Consider the following 23,530-nt stretch of genomic DNA (forward strand, 5'->3'; position numbering starts at 1 on the left):
GGGTAACTCCACTGGTAACATTTCCCTCCACAGATTGCACTCCATTTACTACAACTGTCTGTTTCATATCCTGCAACCAGTTTCTTATCCATTTAACTTTTATAATCCACCCTCACACTTTCAAGTTTATTTAGCAGTCTGCGATGTGGGACAGTGTCAAATGCCTTAAAGTCTAGATATGCTACATCTACAGCTCCCCTTGACCTATTATTTTCATCACAGAGTCAAAAAAGTCAATAAGATTTGTTTGGCATGATCTCCCTCCAGTAAATCCATGCTGTTTTGGATCCTGTAAGTTGTTTGATTTAAGATATTCCACAACTTTTTCTTTTAGTAGTTTTTCCATTACTTTCCCTACTACTGATGTAAGGCTTACTGGTCTGTAGTTACTTGCTTCTTCCTTGCTTCCACTTTTGTACAGTGAAACTACATTTGCTCTTTTCCAGTCCTCTGGAATGGCACCTGTATTTAGTGACTGGTTAAATAATTCTGTTAATGGTGCCACCAGCACATCTTTTAGTATCCATGGGTGTATCCCATCTGGCCCCATTGATTTATCCACTTTTAGTTTTGAAAGTTCAGTTAGGACCTTCTCCTCTGTAAATGTACATTCATCTACCTTATTTTTATGAATGTCCTTGCAACTTAACTCTGGCCCCTTCCCTTCTCCTTCTGAAGTAAATACTGAGCGAAAATAATTATTTAGGTGATATGCTATTGCCTTGTCTCCCTCCACCAAATTCTCACTCTCTGTCTTAAGTCTTATTATTCCTTCATTTGATTTTCTTCTTTCATTTATATACTTAAAAAAAGTTTTGCCCCCTATATCTACTGACTGGGCCATTTTCTCCTCATCTTCGCTCTTGTAAATAAATATGGGAAAATTCCATAATACAATTTCTTTTTAACGTGTTGAGACAGTAAGTCAAGATATGTAGAAACCAATCGCTTTCAAATTTTTAAACTGCATACTTTACATGAAAGAATATGAATAAGGTAAAGATTGAGTTTGCAAAAACTATTTGATTTATTATATTGTATCCCTTACCTAAGATCTTATCACATTTCATGTCAGATACCAATATAACCTTGAAATCTAGTGAGGTTTTATTTTATACATGAACAAGTGAAATTATGTTGTACTTAAAGTCCTAATATACATTATACCCATATCACAGAAATGGTTTACGTTTGAAGTTTTTAGAAATGCTGTCCCACTAAATTTCATTTATATTGAGAAACCCCTAAAAAGATTATTATTCAAACACGTCTACAATCAGCTTACACCATTAAGAAACTTAAAATTACCTTGTTAACCGGAGATGGGGACTCAATTTCCTGTTGTCTCTTTAGCCCTTTCTTAAGAATACTGGTTGAGGGTGATGCAGATGGGGACCAGCTAAAGCTTCCACTTGGGCTGTCATTAGCCATGACCATGAAGGACATTCCTTTCATTTTTGGTGGCGAATCTGTGTTTGACATTCCATCACCGAGGTTCTCCAATAGCACATTCTCAGGCATTCTTGGAGTGCCACATTTTTCTGTCGTTTGAGGAAGTTCTTCCTCAACCTTTGCTCCATCAGGCAATATAGTCACTGTAACAGTAGCCTGAAGTGTTTCCGGCTCACTTTTGTCTGCATGTGTAGGTTCAGCATTCTTCTCCAAGTTTGTGTTTTTGTCAGCTATATTCTCTGCTGTGGATTTATCTGTTGAAATCAATATTTCTTCATCTGATTGCTCACTGACGTCAATGTTTTCTTTAGCAACTTCTGAAGCAGGGTCCTTCATTTCAATGTGGTTTGTAATAAAATGGTTTGGTTCTGAGCCAATCTCAGTTTTTTCAGCTATGTTAGCATCCGCCTCTTCATCCGATATAACACTCTGAGCATTTTCCAAATCCTCGTCTTTTTCATCAACTAGGTTACTTGCAGGCACCTGTACAGTCAAGGTGTTGCAATTGGTTCTGTCCTGTTGCAAGTCTTCAACTTGACTTTGTTCCCCCTCTGCACAAACCTCTTCCACATGATCCACCTCCAAAGTTACTCCCTCTGCCCTAATTTCTTTCGGGCTCTCTGCCACTACAGTTTCATCATCAAGTTCTTTTGAGGTATCTATGACATCGACAGTCTTTGTTTGAACAAAAACTTGGGTTTGTTCCCCCGTTTCACTGTTACTCTCACTTAACTGAGCAATGGTTTGATCTTGCTCAGACTCTGTGTCTGACTTTATCTCGCTAGCTGAGGGATTGAAAAATACTTGCTCATTCGCTACTGGTGTGCTGATAGCACATGGCCCAGAGAATGTATCATTAAATTGCATGCCAGACATCAAATATAGTTTCTGTTCTTTACTTTCAACTTCTTCAGATTTATCAAGTTGTTTTGATTCAACGCAGCAATCACAAACCTTTGACCTTCTGACTCGTTTGCTTTTTTTATGGGGACATTCAAGTAACTGTAAGCTACTTTGAGAATTTTGGAAAACATCTGAAACAGCAGTTGAATAGTCACCAGCGGTGGGCTCAGTATTTAAACTTTCGAAGGTGCCATTAATCTCCGTAGACAATTTGGAAATTACGTACGTTTTGTTGGCCTCGACTGTAGTTAATTTAGACCCTACTTCAGCATTTCTATTACTTTCCAATGACCGAATCGTTGAATGTAACAGGGTATCTGCAATTAATGTATATGTTTTATTATCTACCTCTGACTGAGTGCTATCCATTTTTGAAACAGCGGAAGCACTTACAAGACTCTCCACACAGTGCTCCATGTCAGGCTGAGGTTTAGATTCAGACAGTTGCTCCTGAAGACTTTCTGACTTTTCAAGTTTCTCCACACTTCTAGCACTACCTTTACGCTTTCTTTTGCCTGTTACTTCAGGAGTTTCAGATTTCTCAGACTCTGCAAGCAAGTCTACTTGGGACAGAGAAGTCAAAGACCTTCTTGTTTGATATCTAGGTCTACTGCTTGGTGTCTCCTTGCTAGAATTAGAGTCTGGGAGTTCCTCCACTTGATCTCCATTCTTTACTGTTTTGTTAGTGACCGTTTCCTCCTCTTGAGCTTTCTTCGCAAAATCCTGATCATCTTTACCTTTTACAAGCTTTTCACTTTGTTGCCTGCTTAGGGATTCTTTAGTTGGTAGAAGTTTCTTTGAGACCGGTCTTTGCTCCTCTTTTGTGAAGCCACGTTTTTCTGTCTCAGAGTCACTTTTGATGCTTTCTAATATTTCCGATTGCCTCCTGCAAGAACGCCTCAAGATTTGACTAGCAGGCGCTTTCTGTGGTACCTGAAGGTCTTTATTTTGGGCCTGGTTAACAACCTCTGGTGGAGTATTTTCCTTGGTGTCTACTGCATTTTCTACTACAGCGTTTTCTTTATCCTGTCCCTCAACCTTTTTTTCTAACTGAGACTGAGAATCTGGAACAAAGTCATTTTCCTCCATTTCCTCGCTGGCATTCATCACAGACTCATTTGTACATTCCTGTTTAGGTTCTTCAGATACACCAAGTTTGTTTTCGGTCTCTTCAGCAACACGTTGTGCTCTTGATCGTCTTTTTGATACTGGTCTTAAAACCTCCTTCTGCAATGTTTTTGTAGCGTTCTCTACATTTTCACTGCTTTTTTCTATTGTATCCATAGCTTCTTGGCTGTCTGGTACTAAAATAACGTCTTTTGCAAAATTTGATTTTGACAAGGGACTAAAAGAGCGATTCTCAGAACTGTCAAACTTTTCTAAGGTGATGAAGGACTGCCTTCTGCTTGTTGGTTGGGGAGGTGTTCCAGAGACCATATCTGAAGAGGTAGAACTATTGCTGACATTTGACGTATTCTGAGCTTCATTTGAAGTATTTATGACTGCAGAATCATCTATGGATTTGGAGTCTTCAACTTTGACCTCTAACATTTCTGCATCAGGAATTTCTAAGACCGTAGACTTCTCTTCCTTATCCACAATGGCTTCTGTTTTCTCAGTAATTTCTACCTACACAAGACAGATAAAAATAAATGTAAAAAAATAAATAAATAAACTTGAAAGAAACCAAACTGAGCTTTAAATTAGATGTTAATAAAGGATTAGGACCACCTATCACCTTGTGTAAAACTTTAGGCCAAAAAACACTTCCAAAATGAGCGGGGAGAGTTGCCTTCTATAATGCACATACAGGGGCAGGCAAGAGGGTCTGCTCTTTGTGGGGAAAAAAAGCCAAAAAAAAAAAAAAAATCCTTAAAAAACACTTACCTCTGTTTCCATTGCATTTCCTCTAGGATTGTCTGGTTGCGCTAGGTTCTCTCTTTTAAAGAAAAAAATAAATCCTTTTATTTATTTATTTTTTATAAATAATTAAACAAGAGTAATGAACTGCCCATATACTTACAGTGAACTTTCCTGGCTCTGAGTATACTGTGTAAACAAATTGGTGTCTTGGGATGCATCTAAATTGTTGTACATGGTGGGTATGTCCACCCTAAAAAAAAACAAACGTAATCAAAATTTAGCTCAAAGCCTTTTCATTTCAGAATCACATTTACAGTGCGGAAAAGTTTGAAGATCAAGTTTGGGAAACCATGACTAACCACTTGGCAAATCAGTTACCTACCTTTTTGTACGAAGAACTTCTTTCTGATGTTCAGTCAGTACTCTTTGCTTTGTCTCAGTAGGGATAACAACAAAGTCAACAGATTGTTCTTCTTCTAAAATCTTCTTTTTAGTAATTGGTGAAGAAAAATCTAGCTTCAGCTAGGAGAGAAAGTATATTTAATGGCATTGTTAAAGCATATAGCCAACCTTGATTCTGACACAAAAGTGGATTTTTGGTACTTCTTGTCAAATTAATTTCTCCTGCTCCATCTAGGCGATTCTGCTAACCTTGGAATGTAGATGACGCTGGCACATTAAACGTAACTAGATTGAAGCTAAGCACCTCCCCCTTCACATACCATTAGATCCCCTTCAGCCAATTGGACTTCACATTAGGAGAGCCTAAAACACACAACCAGAGGCACATTCAAGCAAGAGTGAATATACACAGTGTATAACAAGGTGGTGGGAACACAGTGCCTCTCAAATAGAGTAAGATAAACAGATTTCACCGTTAACACAAAATCCTCCTTTTCTCTGTTCTACAATCTGAACACTGCCAACTTTTGAGCTGTTCCAAAGCTGCCCCTACAGAAGTGTATGCTTAAACTAAGCCGTGTGCAAAATGTTTTGCCCTAAACTAGTGTCTAGCTGTAAATGCATGCTCTGCGCAACTGCTCCACTGAAACATACATATCACTATTCAAGTAGAATGAGCCAAAAACACGTCTGAAATCAGGAACATATTCCAAGACATTATTTGTCAATAGTAGCAGTGACGTCCTGGAAAACTGAATATTTTGTTGCTTGCCAACATTTGCGTGCAACATACAAAATGAGCAGACCGTTAGGTAAGACTAGCAACGCTGATTTATCCACATATGATTCTCAAGTTCCGTACCATGGAATACATACATATTCCCGGCAGACGGGATGCCGGCTGTCAATATCTCCACAGTGGCATCCTGCCTTCCAGAATGCCAGCAGCGAGGTGAGCACAAAGAGTCCCCACAGGTTCTACTCCCACTCTATGGGTATCATGGACACCCACTAGTGGGAATATCCCCTGTGCACCAGGTTTCCAGCTGTCGGCATCGCCGGTTGTCAGTATTCCGGTGTCTGTATCCAGACAGTCGGCAAATTAACTGCATCTCCATACCAAATCCAAAAGTAAAAAGTTATCTAATTTCTAGAGCAGAATGGATGCATAATGGCGGAGTTACAAACTCCAAATTTAAGTGAAAGCGGACCATCAAATTCAGTTAACGGAAGGGGAAATAAAGGGGGGAAAAAAGGGGGTTTGGAGAAAAAAAGCACAGGTTGGAAGACTGCCAACAGAACAGACACCTAGATAAGGTACTTGAATCCCACGGAATCAAGCGGCTCAAAGGGTGGGTGGCTTTTGCCAAACAAATTAATGTCACCACTGTTGAACTTCCTAAATGGGTAGCCAATTTGCTTTGGGAGAAAAAAAAAAAAGAGTAAGAGTTTGACAGCCAAAACCTGCACCTTCAGAAGGCAAGCTTTAATCCACCCTGCAAAAATACACGTTATGGTAAGAACTTACCGTTGATAACGGTATTTTTCCTAAGTCCACAGGATAACAATGGGATATGATGAAGCGACAGCAGATTTGCACCTATCGGTCACAGCTTTCAGGCCTCCCAGCATGCAATGGGCCTGTCTATATATCCCCCCCCCCCCTGGCTCAGGCAAATCAGTTGTATTCCAAAGTTCAAGGCAGGAGCATCATAGATAGCCCTAATCAGGCGATAAGAACACACACCATTCCGTACAAGGAAGAAGTTAGTGAGTAAAAGGATCCTCAAATCATGTGCGTCAGGGTGGGATCCCTGTGGGCTTAGGAGAAATACAGTTATCAATGGTAAGATCTTACCATGACGTATATTTCTCCGGCAGGGTCCACAAGATAACTTTGGGATTTCCCAAAGCAATTTAGTGGTGGGGATGCTCCTGATTGGACAGGAGAATCCTTCGCCCGAATTCAGAGTCATGAGAGGCAAAGTTATTCATGGCATAATGTCTAATGAATATGTTAATGGAAGACCATGTGGCTGCCTTACATATCTGTTCTGCTGAAGCACCACGTTGTGCTGCCCATGATGGACCTACCTTACGAGTAGCGTGAGCAGAGACATTAGTCGGAACAGGGAAATCAGCTTGAGAATATGCTTCTGAAATAGTCATCCGAAGCCATCTTGCCAGTGTCTGCTTATCTCTCTTGTGAAATCCATAGAGAATGAAGAGAGAATCTGTCTGATGGCACTGGTACGATCCATGTAGATCCTTAATGCACGGACCATGTCCAGCGATGCATCTCCCGCAGAAAGGCCCGGTACCTGGAAAGCCGGGACTACAACTTCTTCATTAAGGTGGAATTTAGACACCATCTTTGGAAGATACCCAGTTCTAGTTCTGAGAACTGCTTTATATGGATAAAAAAAATCCGAAAGGGGGAACGACATAATGCCCCTAAATCGGATACTTTTCTAGCCAGTAGAAAGAGAACTTTAGTTGTCAACCATTTAAGATCCACTTTATTAAGAGGTTTAAACGGGGCAACTTGAAGGGCTTTCAGGACTAGACCTAAGTCCCAAGGCACTATAGGAGGAACAAAAGGTTGAATGCGCAGCATTCCCTGGAAAAAAGTGCGATCCTTTGTTCTTGACCCGTATGTGAGAACGTTGTTGTTCAGACGGGACACCATGAGATCTCTCTCTGGCAAACCCCACTTGTCTACTAGAGTCTGGAAGACCTCCAGGTGTAGAGCCCATTCGCTTGCCTGAATGGAGTGTCAACTGAGAAAGCTTCCCAGTTTAGGACTCCCGGTACGAACATTGCGGACAAGGCTGGATGAAGTTCTGCCCACTTTAGTATGCGACTTACCTCCTTCATCACTTTGCTGCTGCGAGTTCCTCCCTGATGGTTGAGGTACGTTACTGCAGTCACATTGTCCAAGCGGATCTGGACGGGTCTTCCGACGAATGTCCTTTGCCTGAATCAGTGCCATGTATACGGCCCGAAGTTCCAATATATATATTGGCAGGCAACCTTCTTCCTTTGTCCATTGCCCCTGGAAACACAACCTTCCTGACACTGCTCCCCAGCCCTGGAGACTAGCATCTGTCGTCAGAATTTCCCAATCTGATATCCAAAAGGGTCTCCCCTTGTCCAGATGGGATGTCTATAGCCACCAGGCTAATGACCACCTTACTTCTATTGTAAGAACCATAGTATGTTTTTATCGTCTGATGCAACCCATTCCATTTGGCAAGAATAAGATGCAGCAGGGGCCTCGAGTGGAATTGTGCATACTCCACCATGTTGAATGTTGACACCATCAAAACTCATCACACGCATTGCTGTGTGAATGGATACCTTTTGACTGTGTAGCAAGTCCTGAATCCTTGACTGAACTTTGGATATCTTGTTCAGAGGTAACATTACTCTCTGAAGACTTTAATCCAATACAGCCCAAAGTGAGTCATCCGCTGTGACGGAACCAGAGACGATTTTGTCCAATTTATGAGCCTCCCGTGCTTCTGCAGACACGTTATTGTCTGTTGTAGATGACATAGGAGCAATTCTTGCGACTGTGCCAGGATTAAAAGATCGAGGTATGGAAAAACTCTTATCCCCTGCTGGCGGAGATAAACTGCCATTACCATCATAATCTTGGTAAATACTCTGGGGGCTGTGGCTAACCCAAAAGGAATGGCCTGGAACTGAAAATGCTGTTGGAGGATAGCGAACCTGAGATGGCACTGATGGGACAGTGCTATAGGAACATATAGGTAAGCATCCTGTATATCCAGGGATACCATATAATCCCCTGGCTCCATGGGTAAAATGATGGAATGTAACTCTCCATGTGAAACAGAGATACCCAAATGTATTAGTTCAGAACTTTGATACTGAGAATGGGCCGAAATTACCCATTTGGCTTCTGAACTAAAAACAGGTTGGAGTAAAACCCCTGTCCTCATTGTGCATGAGGAACTGGAATGACTACTCCTTACTGAAGCAATTTCTGAAATGCCTCTTGCAAAGCCCTGGCCTTCGTCTCTACCAGTGATGGGCTGGTACAAAAATAAAAACCTTTGAGAAGGGTACTTCTTGAAGGCAAAAGCATAACCTAGAGATACCGCTTCCTGCACCCAGGCATCTGTTGTAGACTTCTGCCAGATCTGTGCAAACTGAAGAAGTCGACCCCCCCCACCCTGGGATCCCCCAGGTGGAGAAGCGCACCATCTGGCTGATGGCTCGTCTTACCAACCGGTCCTCTGGTAGCCTAATGTTTTTTAGTCTTACCAGACTTGTATTGGGACTGTCTGGTATCACTTTTATCTTTAGCTTTTCCTTGAGACCGAAAGGGCCGAAAAGCTGAAACTTTAGGTTTGAAATTGCATGTGGAAGGAAACTTGACCTTCTTGGAGTCTGCTTCTGACTCAAATATTTGTCAATTCTTTACCAAAAAGAATATCTCCAGAAAAGGGCAGATTCCAAAACCTTCTTAGATTCTGAATCGGCTTTCCACGTACGTAGCCCAACTGCTCTGCGACCAGCTACTGTTGAAGCTGATGCCCTGGAGGCAATAGTACCCATATCCAATGCTGCTTCTTCCAAGAACATTGCAGCCTGTTTTATATGTGCTATATGGGATTTTTGCTCTCTAGATGCTATTGAAATATTCCCTTCAATGCATCAGCCCAGGCAGCCACTGCCTTTGCCATCCAAGCTGAAGCCATGGCTGGCCTTATGACTGCCCCAGACAGGCAAAAAATGGTTTTTAGAAAACCATTCACTCTCCTCATTTAATGATGTTGACAGCAAAGGTAATGTAGATTTTCGCACTAATCGAATCACATGCGTATCTACTATAGGAGCCAACTCCCTTTTTAAACAATCACCAGCTGGAAGAGGATAATTGGAATTCCATTTCTTAGGAATTCTAAACTTATTAGGCATAGCCCAAGCCTCTTCCATGATTTACATCAGCTGATCTGACCCTGGAAACTCAGTCTTAACTGTTTTGGGACGTTTAAACACAGGTGCCTTGGTTTCTAACACAGCCTCCGCTGAATCCTCTAAGGATAGAAAAGCTTTCATTGCTTTAAATCCGCTATATCCACTGAGCTGAGACCTTTCTCCTCCTCTTCGTATGCCAAAGTAGAATTAACTGAGCTTTCATCCTCCGAAGAATCCTCATCTGAACACGTGTAGCCTGTGAGGATGAAGATTTACTTACCACCGGCTTATCAGCCCGTTTCTTTTGAGAGGCAGCTGCTGGAAGGGATACACCACAGATGGGAAGCGGCATGTAAGGGCTAATCGTGTAACCTTTCCACAGTACAGGAGTTGGAGGAATGATCCTTTCAGCTATGCTGGATAAAGTCTGTGCAAACATAGCCCAAGGTGGATCAACCGGCACCTGAATCTGCCTTGTATTTTTCCAAGAACCCTTGGTGAAAGCTAAAACAATTTGCACACAAACCATCCTGAACCAGATTCGGAGAGGTAAACCCAGCTTTGCAAGACAAACATGATATGAGTGTTGGTGTTGCTGCGAGTATCATCCTCACCTTTGCCGCTCTTAGACATGATAATCAACACTTCCACAGTGTACTACACAATTTGAGACTGTAATCACTTTAACCTTTTGAAAGTGACATACAATCCGACCCTACCCATGCACCAGCATTGAGTATCGGAATAGAACAAAACTGACAGAATATAGTTAAGTCATCAATCACACTAGCAGTCAGTCACGTTGTACATTAGTATAATAAGCAATATGAGCACATCAACTTCAACTACATTTCAAGTATGTAGGAGAACATATTACTGAATCATGTTTAAACAGACCTACCGTATTCAGATACATTGCGAAAGAAACAGTACATGTATACAGACTCATATGCAATAGGCACTTATCTAACTATACATACTCCAAAAAAACAAACAGATAGAGAGACTTAGTGCTGTATTACCCGTACTCAGTAGAGTGGGATACAGGGAGACTCGCCTCACTTCCAGGACCGATCAATACGTTAGCGAACACTGAGTGGATCCAGACGCTACTAGTGTACACTGCTGCTCCATGAACCTATAGTTAACACAGACACACCAGTCACAAAGCCGCCTATGCCGTGACTGGGTCCCCTTCGTGTACAGCGTGAGACGGAAGCGGGAAATAGTTCATGGCAGGAGACTCTGCGGAATCTGGTCATTAACCGGGTGGAAGGGCAACCAGGAGAGCGTCTGACTCCCCACTGCCGATATCAACCCCCTAGGGATCGCAGCCTCATAGTATTCCTGGAGCCTATGATCCCTAAAGCCTAGCGCTGGTGCACCCGAGGTGGCAGCCGCGTCAGCGACTGTTTAGTAGTCTCCTTCCAAAACAGTGCGGCTGTGTCCGCATTCCCCTTCTAAGCGAAACCGATGATATACCTTCTTCCCGTGCTCCGGCCACAGCCTGGTAACGTCTGCTGGACCTGCTAGTATATCCGACACAGACGCCCGCCGAAACAGCACTGTACTCATGGGTAAGGTGGAGAAATGTTGGAGCGACTTTCTAAGGTACGTGTAAGATGCTGTTTAGAAAGATTGCTCAGAAAAATAGTAAGACTATATAAATAAAAATAAGATTTTAAAACCTACCGGTAAATCTTTTTCTCCTAGTCCGTAAGGACCATAGGGGAATAGACAGGCTCCGCAGGAGACATGGGCACTAAAAAGAACTTTAGATATGGATGTGCACTGGCTCCTCCCTCTATGCCCCTCCTCCAGACCTCAGTTAGAGAAACTGTGCCCAGAGGAGACTGACAGTACGAGGAAAGGATTTTAGTTAATCTAAGGGCAAGATTCATACCAGCCCATACCATATAACATGGAATATACGAACCAGTTAACAGCATGAAACAAAACAGCATCAGCTCTAGACTGATCAAAACTGTAACATAACCTTTATGTAAGCAAAAACTATATACAAGTCTTGCCGAATTTAGTCCGCGCGCCCAGCATCCTCTACGGACAAGGAGAAAAAGATTTACCGGTAAAATTAGGTTTTAAACCTCTCTTACGTCCTAGAGCAGTGTTTTTCAACCGCTGTGCCGCAGCACACTAGTGTGCCGCGAGCGGTTGCCAGGTGTGCCGACGTCTGCCAGAGATGCCGCTGTCGCCCGCCAGAGAGACCTGCGCCGCCCGCCAGAGAGAGACCTGCGCCGCCCGCCAGAGATGCCAGCACAGCTGGCACTGCAGTCAGTAGCCGGTTCGGCAGTGCTGTGCACTTCCGCTACCCACCCATGACCTATGGCGAGTCATAGGTCACGCACGGCCCACCCACTGCTGCTCCGTGCTGGTGCTGTTGCTGCCTGGTCCATCCACTCAATGCTCCTCACTTCTCCCAGATTTATCAGGTATAGGTTATTTATAATATTATATATATATTTTTTCCATTATCTATGTGTGGAATTACTGTGGGGTGGGGGCAGACATTGCATGGAATTACTATGGGGGGGTGGGGGGGGGGGGGTCAGTGTGTGGAATTACTGGGGGGTGCAGTGAGTGGAATTTCTATTGGGGGGGCAGTGTGAAATTACTGTGGGGGACAATGTTTATGCAATATGGAGTTTTGCATATATGAAGTGGCAATTTTGTACTGCTGGTGGGGAATTTTAGACGTGGTCCTGATGACTCCTTCTGCATTATATAGTTGTAAATAAGGAGTAAATAGTGAGGGTGTAGTATGGTATGCCGGCGGTCGGGCTCCCGGTGACCAGCGCCCGACCGCGGGCATACCGACAGTGTGGCGAGCGCAAATGAGCCCCTTGCGGGCTCGGTGCGCTATTTAATTCTCCCTCCAGGGGTGTCATGGACCCCCACGAGGGAGAATAAGTGTCGGTATGCCGGCTGTCGGGATTCCGGCGCTGGTATACGGTGCGCCGGGATCCCGACAGCCGGCATACTGAAGACCACCCAATAGTGACCAGGTTAAGTTGCAGGTGAAATTAGTTGGGGAGGCAGTGTGTGGTTGAATTACTCTGGGGGACAGTGTGTGGCATTATTATAAATTAGTTTTAGTACTGTGGGGGCCAATGTGTTTGCACTTCTGTGGGGGCCTGTGTTTTTGTTTAATTGCCGTGGGGGCCAATGTGTGTGTATGGGGTTTTTATCCCGTGGGGCACTGATGGTGTGCCTTGGCAATTTTAAAGTCTTGTAGGTGTGCCGTGAGTTGAAAAAGGTTGAAAATCACTGTCCTAGAGGATGCTGGGGACTCCGTAAGGACCATGGGGATTAGACCAAAGCTCCCAAACGGGCGGGAGAGTGCGGATGACTTTGCAGCACCGATTGAGCAAACAGTAGGTTTTTCATCAGCCATGGTATCAAACTTGTAGAACTTGACCCCGACCAAGTCGGCGCTCGGCAAAGCTGTAATGCCGAGACACCTCGGGCAGCCGCCCAAGAAGAGCCCACCTTCCTAGGGGAATTTGGTAACAGCAATCCAGCCGTAGAATGAGCCTGCTGAATCGTGTTACAGATCCAGCGAGCAATAGTCTGCTTAGAAGCAGGAGCGCCAACCTTGTTGGCTGCATACAGGACAAACAATGCCTCTGTTTTCCTAACCCGAGCCGTTCTGCCCACATAAATTTTCAATGCCCTGACTACATCAAGGGACCTGGAATCCTTCAAGTACCACGTTGCCACAGGCACCACAATAGGTTGGATCATATGAAAAGATGAAACCACCTTAGGCAAAAATTGAGGACGAGTCCGCAACTCCGCTCTATCCACGTGGAAAATCAGATAGGGGCTTTTGTGAGATAAAGCCGCCAACTCAGACACTCGCCTTGCCGATGCCAAGGCCAACAACATGACCACTTACCAAGTGAGGTACTTTAATTCCACCATTTGAAGAGGCTCAAACCAGTGAGACTTAAGGAACCTTAACACCATGTTAAACTCCCATGGTGCCACTGGAGGCACAAAAGGAGGCTGGATATGCAGCACTCCATTCACAAAAGTCTGGACTTCTGGGAGAGAAGCCAATTCCTTCTGAAAGAAAATGGATAGGGCCGAAATCTGAACCTTAATGGAGCCTAATTTTAGGCCCAAATTCACTCCAGTCTGTAGGAAGTGAAGGAAACGGCCCAGATGGAATTCTTCCGGAGGAGCATTCCTGGACTCACACCAAGATACATACTTCCTCCATATACGGTGATAATGTTTCGCTGTCACGTCCTTCCTAGCCTTTATCAAAGTAGGAATGACCTCATCCGGAATGCCCTTTTCCGCTAGGATCCGGCGTTCAACCGCCATGCCGTCAAACGCAGCCGCGGTAAGTCCTGGAATAGACAGGGCCCTTGTTGCAACAGGTCCTCTCTGAGAGGAAGAGGCCACGGATCTTCTGTGAGCATTTCCTGCAGATCCGGATACCAGGCCCTTCGAGGCCAATCTGGAACAATGAGAATTGTCTGTACTCCTCTTCGTCTTATGATTCTCAATATCTTGGAGATGAGAGTTAGAGGAGGGAACACATAGACCGACTGGAACACCCACGGTGTCACCAGGGCGTTCACTGCAACCGCCTGAGGGTCCCTTGACCTGGCGCAATACCTCAGAAGTTTCTTGTTGAGGCGCGACGACATGTCTATTTGAGGCAGTCCCCACTGACTTGCAATCTCTGCGAAGACTTCCTGATGAAGTCCCCACTCTCCTGTATGTAGACAGTGTCTGCTGAGGAAGTCCGCTTCCCAGTTGTCCACTCCCGGAATGAAGACTGTCTCAGAGCGCTTACATGATTTTCTGCCCAGTGAAGAATCCTGGTGGCTTCTGCCATTGCCACTCTGCTCTTTGTTCCTCCTTGACTGATTACATGAGCCACTGCGGTGATGTTGTCTGACTGAATCAGAACCGGTAGGTCGCGAAGCAAATTATCCGCTTGACGAAGGCCGTTGTATATGGCCCTTAATTCCAGTACATTGATGTGTAGACAAGCCTCCTGGCTTGACCATAGACCTTGGAAGTTTCTTCCCTGTGTGACTGCTCCCATCCTCGGAGGCTCGCGTCCGTGGTTACCAGAACCCAGTCCTGAATGCCGAACCTGCGACCCTGTAGAAGGTGAGCACTCTGCAGCCACCACAGGAGAGACACCCTGGTCCTGGGGGACAGGCTGATCATCTGATGAATCTGTAGATGTGACCCGGACCACTTGTCCAGATGGTCCCACTGAAAAGTCCTCGCATGGAACCTGCCGAATGGAATGGCCTCGTAAGACGCCATCATCTTTTCCAGAACTCGAGTGCAGTGATGCACCGACACCCTTTTTGGCTTCAAGAGGTCCCTGACCAAGTTCATGAGTTCTTGGGCCTTTTCCATCGGGAGAAAAATCCTGCTTGTGCAGGAGCACCATCATTTCCGCCATTATCTTGGTGAAAATCCTCTGGGCCGTGGAAAGCCCAAACGGCAACATCTGAAATTGATAATGACAATCCTGTACAGCAAATCTCAGGAACGCCTGATGAGGCGGATATATGGGGACATGAAGGTATGCATCCTTTATGTCTAGGGACACCATATAATCTCCCCCTTCCAGGCTGGCGATGACCGCTCTGAGCGATTCCATCTTGAACTTGAACCTTTTTAAGTATAGGTTTAAGGATTTTAAATTCAGAATGGGTCTGACCGAACCTACCAGTTTCGGGACCACAAACAGGGTTGAGTAATACCCCATCCCCTGCTGAAGCAGGGGAACTTTGACCACCACTTGTTGAAGACAATTTTTGAATTGCATTTAAAACTACCTCCCTCTCTGGGGAAGAAGCCGGTAGGGCCAATTTGAAAAACCGGCGAGGAGGCACCTCTTCGAATTCCAGTTTGTAACCCTGGGAAACAATGTCCATTACCCAGGGATCCACCTGTTAGTGAACCCAGACGTGGCTGAAAAGTCAAAGACGTGCCCCCACTGGGGCAGACTCCCTCAGCGGAGCCCCAGCGTCATGCGGTGGATTTTGTAGAAGCCGGGGAGGACTTCTGCTCCTGGGAACTAGCCGTAGTTGGCAGCTTTTTCCCCCTGCCCTTACCTCTGGCAAGAAAGGAAGATCCCCGTACTCTTGGATTTATGCGACCGAAAGGACTGCATCTAATAATGTGGTGTTTTCTTAGGCTGTGAGGAAACATAAGGCAAAAAAGTTGATTTACCAGCAGTAGCTGTGGAAACCAGGTCCGTGAGACCTTCCCCAAACAATTCCTCACCCGTGTAAGGCAAAACCTCCATATGCCTCTTCGAGTCAGCATCACCCGTCCACTGTCGGGTCCATAGGGCTCACCTAGCAGAAATCGCCATAGAGTTGGCTCTGGAACCCAGTAGGCCAACGTCTCTCTGAGCATCTCTCATATATAGGACAGCATCCTTAATATGACCCAGGGTCAATAAAATGGTTTCCTTATCCAGCGTATCAATATTAGCAGATAAGGTATCTGTCCACGCTGCTACTGCGCTACAAACCCAAGCCGACGCTATCGCCGGTCTGAGTAATGTACCAGTATGTGTGTAAATTGACTTCAAGGTCGTCTCCTGCCTGCGATCCGCAGGATCCTTGAGTGATGCGGTATCTTGAGATGGCAGCGCTACCTTTTTGGATAAGCGTGTCAACGCTTTGTCCACCCTTGGGGAGGATTCCCACCGTATCCTGTCCTTAGCCGGGAAAGGATACGCCATAAGAATCCTTTTGGGAATCTGCAGTTTCTTGTCTGGAGTTTCCCAAGCCCTTTCAAACAACTCATTTAGCTCATGTGAAGTGGGAAAAGTGACCTCAGGCTTCTTTTCTTTAAACATGTGGACCCTCGTGTCAGGTACAGAGGGGTCATCTGTGATATGCAACACATCTTTTATTGCAATAATCATATAATGAATACTTTTAGCCAATTTTGGCTGCAACTTCGCATCATAGTCGACACTGGAGTCAGAATCCGTGTCGGTATCAGTGTCTACTACTTGGGATAGTGGGCGCTTTTGAGACCCAGAAGGTCCCTGCGACATAGTGAAAGGCAGGGCTTGACTCCCTGTACATTCCCTGGACTCTGCTTTGTCCAACCTTTTGTGTAATAAATTCACATTTGCATTTAAAACATTCCACATATCCAGTCAGGTGTCGGCGTTGCCGACGAAGACACCACACTCAATTGCTCCACCTCCTCTCCTAGAATAGCCTTCCGCTTCAGACATGCCGACACACGCGTACTGACACCCCACACACTCCGGGAAATCTCTAATCTGGAGACAGTTCCCCCACAAGGACCTTTGGAGAGACAGAGAGAGAGTATGCCAGCACACACCCAGCGCCAAAGACCTTTGAAAAAATAAGATTTTACTTACCGGTAAATCTATTTCTCGTAGTCCGTAGTGGATGCTGGGGACTCCGTAAGGACCATGGGGATAGACGGGCTCCGCAGGAGACATGGGCACTTTAAGAAAGAATTTAGGTTCTGGTGTGCACTGGCTCCTCCCTCTATGCCCCTCCTCCAGACCTCAGTTAGAGAAACTGTGCCCAGAAGAGCTGACAGTACAAGGAAAGGATTTTGGTAATCCAGGGCAAGATTCATACCAGCCACACCAATCATACCGTATAACATGTGAAAACAACCAGTTAACAGTATGACAAACGACAGAGCATCAGGTCAAACCCTGATGCAACCATAACATAACCCTTATTGAAGCAATAACTATATACAAGCATTGCAGAAGAAGTCCGCACTTGGGACGGGCGCCCAGCATCCACTACGGACTACGAGAAATAGATTTACCGGTAAGTAAAATCTTATTTTCTCTAACGTCCTAGTGGATGCTGGGGACTCCGTAAGGACCATGGGGATTATACCAAAGCTCCCAAACGGGCGGGAGAGTGCGGATGACTCTGCAGCACCGATTGAGCAAACAAGAGGTATCAAACTTGTAGAACTTTGCAAAAGTGTTTGAACCCGACCAAGTAGCCGCTCGGCAAAGTTGTAATGCCGAGACCCCTCGGGCAGCCGCCCAAAAAGAGCCCACCTTCCTAGTGGAATGGGCCTTAACTGATTTTGGCAGCGGCAATCCAGCCGCAGAATGAGCCTGCTGAATCGTGTTACAGATCCAGCGAGGAATAGTTTGCATTGAAGCAGGAGCACCAAGCTTGGTGGATGCAAACAGGATAAACGACGGTTTTCCTGACCCTAGCCGTTCTGACTACATAAACCTTCAAAGCCCTGACCACATCAAGCAACTCGGAGTCCTCCAAGTCAGTAGTAGCCACAGGCACCACAATAGGTTGGTTCATATGAAAAGATGAAACCACTTTCGGCAGAAATTGTGGACGGGTCCGCAATTCTGCTCTATCCACATGAAAAAACAGATAGGGGCTTTTATGTGACAAAGCCGCCAAGTCTGACACACGCCTAGCCGAAGCCAAGGCTAATAGCATGACCACCTTCGACGTGAGATATTTCAACTCCACCGTTTTAAGCGGTTCAAACCAGTGGGATTTCAGGAAACTTAACACCACGTTAAGATCCCAAGGTGCCACTGGAGGCACAAAAGGAGGCTGAATATGCAGCACTCCCTTTACAACGTCTGAACTTCAGGTAGAGAAGCCAACTCCTTTTGAAAGAAAATGGATAGGGCCGAAATCTGGACCTTAATGGAACCCAATTTTAGTCCCAAATTCACTCCGGACTGTAGGAAGTGAAGGAAACGGCCCAGCTGGAATTCTTCCGTAGGAGCATTCCTGGCCTCACACCAAGCAACATATTTTCGCCATATACGGTGATAATGTTGAGCTGTCACGTCCTTCCTAGCCTTTATCAGCGTAGGAATGACCTCATCCGGAATGCCTTTCTCTGCTAAGATCCGGCGTTCAACCGCCATGCCGTCAAACGCAGCCGCGGTAAGTCTTGGAACAGACAGGGCCCCTGTTGCAACAAGTCCTTTCTTAGAGGAAGAGGCCACGGGTCCTCTGTGAGCATTTCTTGCAGATCTGGATACCAAGTCCTTCGTGGCCAATCTGGAACACTGAGGATTGTTCTCACACCTCTTTTTCTGATTATCCTCAGCACCTTGGGTATGAGAGGAAGAGGAGGAAATACATAGACTGACTGGAACACCCACGGTGTCACCAGGGCGTCCACAACTATCGCCTGAGGGTCTCTTGGCCTGGCGCAATACCTCTCTAGCTTTTTGTTGAGGCGGGATGCCATCATGTCCACCTGTGGCAGTTCCCACCGACTTGTAATCTGTGCGAAGACTTCCTGATGAAGTCCCCACTCTCCCGGGTAGAGGTCGTGTCTGCTGAGGAATTCTGCTTCCCAGTTGTCCACTCCCGGGATGAACACTGCTGACAGTGCGCTTATGTGATTCTCCGCCCAGCGAAGAATTCTGGTGGCTTCCGCCATCGCCACCCTGCTCCTTGTGAAGCCTTGTCGGTTTACATGAGCCACTGAGGTGATGTTATCTGACAATCAGAACCGGTTGGTCGCAAAGCAGGGTCTCCGCTTGACGTAGGGCGTTGTATATGGCCCTTAGTTCCAGGATGTTGATGTGAAGGCAAGTCTCTTGACTTGACCACAGACCTTGGAAATTTCTTCCCTGTGTGACTGCTCCCCAACCTCGGAGGCTTGCGTCCGTTGTCACCAGGACCCAGTCCTGAATGCCGAATCTGCGGCCCTCGAGAAGGTGAGCGCTCTGCAGCCACCACAGGACTGACACCCTGGCCCTGGGGGATAGGGTTATTAACTGATGCATCTGAAGATGTGATCCGGACCACTTGTCCAGTAAGTCCCACTGAAAGGTCCTCGCATGGAACCTGCCGAAGGGAATGGCCTCGTATGATGCCACCATCTTTCCCAGGACTCGGGTTCAGTGATGTACTGACACCTGTTTTGGTTTTAATAGGTTCCTGACCAGTGTCATGAGTTCCTGAGCTCTCTCTATCGGGAGATAAACCCTTTTCTGGTCTGTGTCTAGAATCATGCCCAGTAAAGGCAGACGAGTCGTAGGAACCAACTGCGACTTTGGAATATTCAGAATCCAGCCGTGTTGCCGTAACACTTTCAGAGAAAGTGCGACGCTGTTCAGCAACTGCTCTCTTGATCTCGCCTATATGAGGAGATCGTCCAAGTACGGGATAATGGTGACCCCTTGCTTCCGCAGGAGTACCATCATTTCCGCCATTACCTTGGTAAATATTCTCGGTGCCGTGGAGAGACCAAACGGCAACGTCTGAAATTGGTAATGACAATCCTGTACCACAAATCTGAGGTACGCCTGATGAGGTGGATAAATGGGGACATGAAGGTATGCATCCTTCATGTCCAGAGACACCATAAAATCCCCCCCTTCCAGGCTTGCGATGACTGCTCTCAGCGATTCCATCTTAAACTTGAACCTTTTCAGGTATATGTTCAGGGATTTTAAATTCAATATGGGTCTGACCGAACCATCCGGTTTCGGGACTACAAACATGGTCGAATAATAACCCCTTCCCTGTTGGAGGGGAACCTTGACCACCACCTGTTGAAGATACAATTTGTGAATTGCAGTTAACACTATTTCCCTCTCGTGGGGGGAAGCTGGTAGGGCCGATTTGAGCTATCGGTGAGGGGGCATCTCTTCGAATTCCAGCTTGTATCCCTGAGACACAATTTCTATTGCCCAGGGATCCACCTGGGAGTGAACCCACTTGTGGCTGAAATTTCGAAGATGTGCCCCCACCGGGCCTAGCTCCGCCTGTGGAGCCCCAGCGTCATGAGGTGGATTTTGTAGAGGACGGGGAGGACTTCTGTTCCTGGGAACTAGCTGTGTTGTGCAGCTTCTTACCTCTGCCCCTGCCTCTGGCAAGAAAGGACGCACCTCGGACTTTCTTGTTTCTTTGTGATCGAAAGGACTGCATTTGATAATACGGTGCTCTCTTAGGCTGTGAGGGAATAAAAGGCAAAAAATTTGACTTTCCAGCTGTAGCTGTGGAGACCAGGTCCGAAAGACCCTCCCCAAACAATTCCTCACCCTTGTAAGGTAAAACCTCCATATGCCTTTTTGAGTCGGCCTCACCTGTTCATTGCCGAGTCCACAGGACCCTTCTGGCAGAAATCGACATAGCATTTATTCTAGAACCCAGTAGACTAATGTCTCTTTGAGCATCTCTCATATATATGGGACAGCGTCTTTAATATGCCCCAGGGTCAACAATACAGTATCCTTGCCTAAGGTATCAATTTCCTCAGATAAGGTATCCGTCCATGCTGCTACAGCACTACACACCCAGGCCGACGCAATTGCCGGCCTCAGTAAGGTACCTGAATGTGTATAAATGGACTTCAGGGTAACCTCCTGTTTGCAATCCGCAGCATCTTTGAGGGTAGCCGTATCCTGTGACGGCAGGGCTACCTTCTTGGATAAGCGTGTTAAAGCTTTGCCCACCCTAGGGGAGGATTCCCAGCGTAACCTGTCCGTTGGCGGGCAAGGATACGCCATAAGAATCCTTTTGGAAATCTGCAGTTTTTTATCTGGAGATTCCCAAGCCTTTTCACATAACTCATTTAGCTCGTGTGAGGGGGGAAAGGTTACCTCCGGCTTCTTTTCCCCATACATATGCACCCTCTTGTCAGGGACTGGGGTTTCCTCTGTGATGTGCAACACATCCTTAATTGCTATAATCATATAACGGATGGATTTAGCCAATTTTGGCTGTAACTTTGCATCATCGTAATCGACACTGGAGTCAGAATCCATGTCTGTATCTGTGTCAACAGTTTGGGATAGTGGGCGCTTCTGAGACCCTGACGGCCTCTGCGACATAGGATCAGGCACGGGTTGGGACCCTGACTGTCCCGAGGCTTCAACTTTTTCTAACTTTTTATGCAAGAAATTAACATTATCATTTAAAACCTTCCACATATTCACCCAATCAGGTGTCGGCGCCGTCGGCGGAGACACCACATTCATTTGCTCAAGCTCTGCTTCCACATAGCCTTCCTCATCAGACATGTCGACACAAGCGTACAGACACACCACACACACAGGGGATGCCCTCTCTGAAGACAGTTCCCCCACAAGGCCCTTTGGAGAGACAGAGAGCGAGTATGTCAGCACACACCCCAGCGCTATAAACACAGGAATAACACAGTAACTTAATGTTAACCTAGTAGCTGCTGTTTATATTGCTTTTTGCGCCTAATTATGTGCCCCCCCTCTCTTTTTACCCTCTTCTACAGTGTATCTGCAGGGGAGAGCCTGGGGAGCTTCCTCTCAGCGGAGCTGTGGAGAAAAAAATGGCGCTGGTGAGTGCTGAGGAAGAAGCCCCGCCCCCTCGGCGGCGGGCTTCTGTCCCGCTTAAATATGCAATTTTTTGGCGGGGGCTCATACATATATACAGTGCCCAGCTGTATATATGCTTAACTTTGCCAAAAGAGGTCCCAAATGCTGCCCAGGGCGCGCGCCCCCCCCCCCTCCCCCCCCTGCACCCTTACAGTGACCGGAGTATGTGTAGGTGTGTGGAGCAATGGCGCACAGCTGCAGTGCTATGCGTTACCTCAGTGAAGAACACGGAGTCTTCTGCTGCCTGTGAAATCTTCTTTGCTTCTCATACTCACCTGGCTTCTGTCTTCCGGCTCTGCGAGGGGGACGGCGAGGGTAAGATCCTGCGTACCAATCCCTCTGGAGCTAATGGTGTCCAGTAGCCTAAGAAGCAGGACCTAGCTTCAAAGAGTAGGGCTGCTTCTCTCCCCTCAGTACCACGATGCAGGGAGTCTGTTGCCAGCAGAGCGCCCTGAAAATAAAAAACCTAACAAAATACTTTCTCTCAGCAAACTCAGGAGAGCTCACTGAAAAGCACCCAGCTCGTCTGGGCACAGTATCAAACTGAGGTCTGGAGGAGGGGCATAGAGGGAGGAGCCAGTGCACACCAGAACCTAAATTCTTTCTTGAAGTGCCCATGTCTCCTGCGGAGCCAGTCTATCCCCATAGTCCTTACGGAGTCCCCAGCATCCACTAGGACGTTAGAGAAAATTCCCAGATAGATATAGCGCATATATATATATATATATATATATATATATATATATATGTATATATATATATGTATATATATTTATTTACTGCGCCAATTATGTGCCTCCCCCCCCACTTCTTTAAAACCCTCTGTCACCGTGTTCAGCAGGGGAGAGTCCGGGCAGCCAGCTTCTCAGCGTGTGCTGTGGAGAAAATGGCGCTGGTTAGTGCTGAGGGATCAAGCTCCGCCCCCCAGCGGCGGGCTTCGGTCTCGCTCGATTCCTTCAAAAACTGGCGGGTGATCTATATATATAGGCTCTGGGGCTGTATATAGGTATCTTTTGGCCAGTCCTAGAGGTGTAAATTGCTGCCCAGGGCACCCCCCCTGCGCCCTGCACCCATCAGTGCCTGCTGTGTGTGTCTTGTGTGGGAGCAATGGCGCGCAGCGTTACCTCTGTGAAGATCTGAAGTCTTCTGCCTCCTCTGAATTCTTCTATCTTCTTCTACTCACCCGGCTTCTATCTTCCAGCTCTGTGAGGAGGACAGCGGCGCGGCTCCGGGACTAACTGCGAGGGGAGACCTGCGTTCCGACTCCCTCTGGAGCTAATGGTGTCCAGTAGCCTAAGAAGCAGAGCCTAGCATTTAAGTAGGTCTGCTTCTCTCTCCTCAGTCCCACGATGCAGGGAGCCTGTTGCCATCAGGGCTCCCTGAAAATAAAAAACCTAACAAAATTCTTTCTTTCAGGGAAACTCACGAAAGCTCCCTGTAGTGCACCCAGTCTCCTCTGGGCACAGTATCAAACTGAGGTCTGGAGGAGGGGCATAGAGGGAGGAGCCAGTGCACACCCATATCTAAAGTTCTTTTTAGTGCCCATGTCTCCTGCGGAGCCCGTCTATTCCCCTATGGTCCTTA

The 23,530-nt window shown here is 46.2% G+C and overlaps 1 protein-coding gene across 4 annotated transcripts in view; it reads right to left on the bottom strand.

The window, feature by feature from the left end:
- Positions 1-23,530, bottom strand: part of RIF1 (replication timing regulatory factor 1) — a 338,147-nt gene that overhangs the window by 29,918 nt on the left and 284,699 nt on the right. For all 4 annotated transcript variants that reach the window (XM_063933568.1, XM_063933565.1, XM_063933566.1 and 1 more), the window contains 4 exons: positions 4,601-4,740; positions 4,379-4,468; positions 4,243-4,294; positions 1,309-3,984 (listed from right to left, as the gene is read on the bottom strand). In XM_063933568.1, coding sequence (XP_063789638.1) covers positions 1,309-3,984; positions 4,243-4,294; positions 4,379-4,468; positions 4,601-4,740 — 2,958 coding nt within the window. The remainder of the gene's footprint in view (positions 1-1,308; positions 3,985-4,242; positions 4,295-4,378; positions 4,469-4,600; positions 4,741-23,530) is intronic.

This window comes from Pseudophryne corroboree, chromosome 7 (assembly GCF_028390025.1).
Source record: "Pseudophryne corroboree isolate aPseCor3 chromosome 7, aPseCor3.hap2, whole genome shotgun sequence".
Lineage (NCBI taxonomy): Eukaryota > Metazoa > Chordata > Amphibia > Anura > Myobatrachidae > Pseudophryne > Pseudophryne corroboree.